Source organism: Olea europaea, chromosome 14 (assembly GCF_002742605.1).
Source record: "Olea europaea var. sylvestris chromosome 14, O_europaea_v1, whole genome shotgun sequence".
NCBI classification, from domain to species: Eukaryota; Viridiplantae; Streptophyta; class Magnoliopsida; order Lamiales; family Oleaceae; genus Olea; species Olea europaea.
This window is the reverse complement of record NC_036250.1, coordinates 267,749-269,674: the sequence shown is the minus strand read 5'-3', so window position 1 is coordinate 269,674 and position 1,926 is coordinate 267,749. Positions and strand designations below refer to the sequence as shown.

General features: G+C 31.5%; 1 protein-coding gene across 1 annotated transcript; it reads left to right on the top strand.

The window, feature by feature from the left end:
- Positions 1-324: 324 nt before the first annotated feature.
- Positions 325-891, top strand: LOC111409686 (zinc finger MYM-type protein 5-like). The gene has a single exon (XM_023039700.1). The coding sequence runs from the start codon at positions 325-327 to the stop codon at positions 889-891; it is 567 nt and encodes a 188-aa protein (XP_022895468.1).
- Positions 892-1,926: the final 1,035 nt, after the last annotated feature.

Here is a 1,926-nt window from a genome sequence, read left to right as displayed (position 1 = left end):
TTACATATGTGAATAATCCCACTACCATTTTTGTCTCACTTTTTTATGTTCCACCGTCCACGCAGCATTATTGGAGGCATCACTCATCAGCAAACCTAGAGACTGCAGCCATCTCTTATGCGAACACAATAAAGGAAAAATGGCATGGACCAGGTTTTATTGTTCCTCAACTAATTTAAAGTTTAATATCATATTTTTGTATTGATTTTGTTTTGTTGAATTGTTGTATTGCTTTAATATGTCTACTAGAAAGTATTTGTCTGGACATTAAAAATGAAAAAAGAAAAAAAAAATGAAAAATTTATTCAATCCCAAGTAGGAGCTATGGACAAGTTTCTTGGTAGTAATATTAATAATAAAAGAGAAAGTCCGATGAAAGATTTGGTTGATGAAGAATTTGAAAATGAAAAGGTTCAAAGTGAAGATAATATGAATAGAGAGCATGAAATTTCAGTGGATCATGAGCAAGAAAATTTGGAGGAAATTGAAAAATGTGTACCTTTGCATTTTGACATTATTGATCAGGGAAATTGGAAAACTATTGATCAAAGCTTGATAGACTTGATAGTGAAAAGAGGCCCCCTTAGGCAGGATGGTTTTATTTTTCCTAAAGATTTAGAAAATAGGCATTTCTCTTCTACATATTATATTCAACATTTAACAAATGGTGAGAAGAGTGGTAGAAAATGGTTGGTCTACTCAATTTCATTGGATAAAGTGTTTTGCTTTTGTTGTAAATTGTTCAAGCAAGAAGGAAACAATATTCAATTAGCTAATGAAGAAATCAATGATTGGAAAAATCTTAGTTTCAGTCTTAAAAGTCATGAAACTAGTAATGGACACATGCATAACACGAGAAGATGGGTTGAATTGGAAAGGAGATTACAATAGAATCTAACAATTGATAAAGCTATGCAAGATATAATCAACAAAGATAGAGAATATTGGAGAGAAGTTTTTGTGAGGATAATTTCTATTGTTGGCTTTCTATGCAAGAATAATCTGGCATTTCGGGGGACTAATGAGAAAAATTACGAAAAAGATAATGGGAATTTTTTAGGTCTAATTGAAATGATTGTAGAGTTCGATCTAATTTTAAGGGAACACATCTGTCGTATTCAAGAAAAAGAAATTCATTATCATTATCTTAGTCACAAAATTCAAAATGAATTCATACTCATGTTGGCTGGAAAAATCAAAAGTGCAATCATTCAAAATGTTAGAGAAGCAAAATATTTTTCAGTTATACTTGGTTGTACGCTAGATATAAGTCATGAAGAACAAATGTCACTCATAATACGATATGCAGATGTCATAGCAACTCCAGTGAAAGTACAGGAGTATTTTTTATGATTCCTTAAGGTGGAAGATACTTTGGGGCAAGGATTGTTTGGTGAATTATTAGATATTTTGAAAACACTTGAACTTAATATTGGTGATTTAAGAGATCAAGGTTATGATAACGGTTCTAATGTGAAAGGGAAGCATAAAGGTTTACAAAAAAGAGTCCTAGAAGTAAATCCGAGGGCATTTTGCACACCATGTGGTTGTTATAGCCTTAATCTTGCACTTTGTGATATAGTAAATTCTTGTATAAAGACTAAATCCTTTTTTGGAATTGTACAATGCACATATATATAGTTTTCATCTTCTATGAAGCAATGGAAAATTTTTCAAGACAATGTGAAACGTCTGACGCTTAAGCCACTATCACAAACACGTTGGGAAAGTCAAGTCGAAAGTGTTAAAGCAATAAGATTTCAAGCACTAGAAATAAAAGCCGCTTAAAAATACTTAGTGGAAACATGTGATGATCCTAAGACATATAGAGATGCTCAAAGCTTATTTCTGACATTATGGATTTTGAGTTCTTTTTTAGCATAGTTATTTGGTACAATATACTGTTTGTTATTAATAGATTAAGCA

Excerpts from the sequence above, each read along its gene's own strand:
- LOC111409686 (XM_023039700.1), top strand. The coding sequence starts at position 325 with ATGGACAAGTTTCTTGGTAGTAATATTAATAATAAAAGAGAAAGTCCG.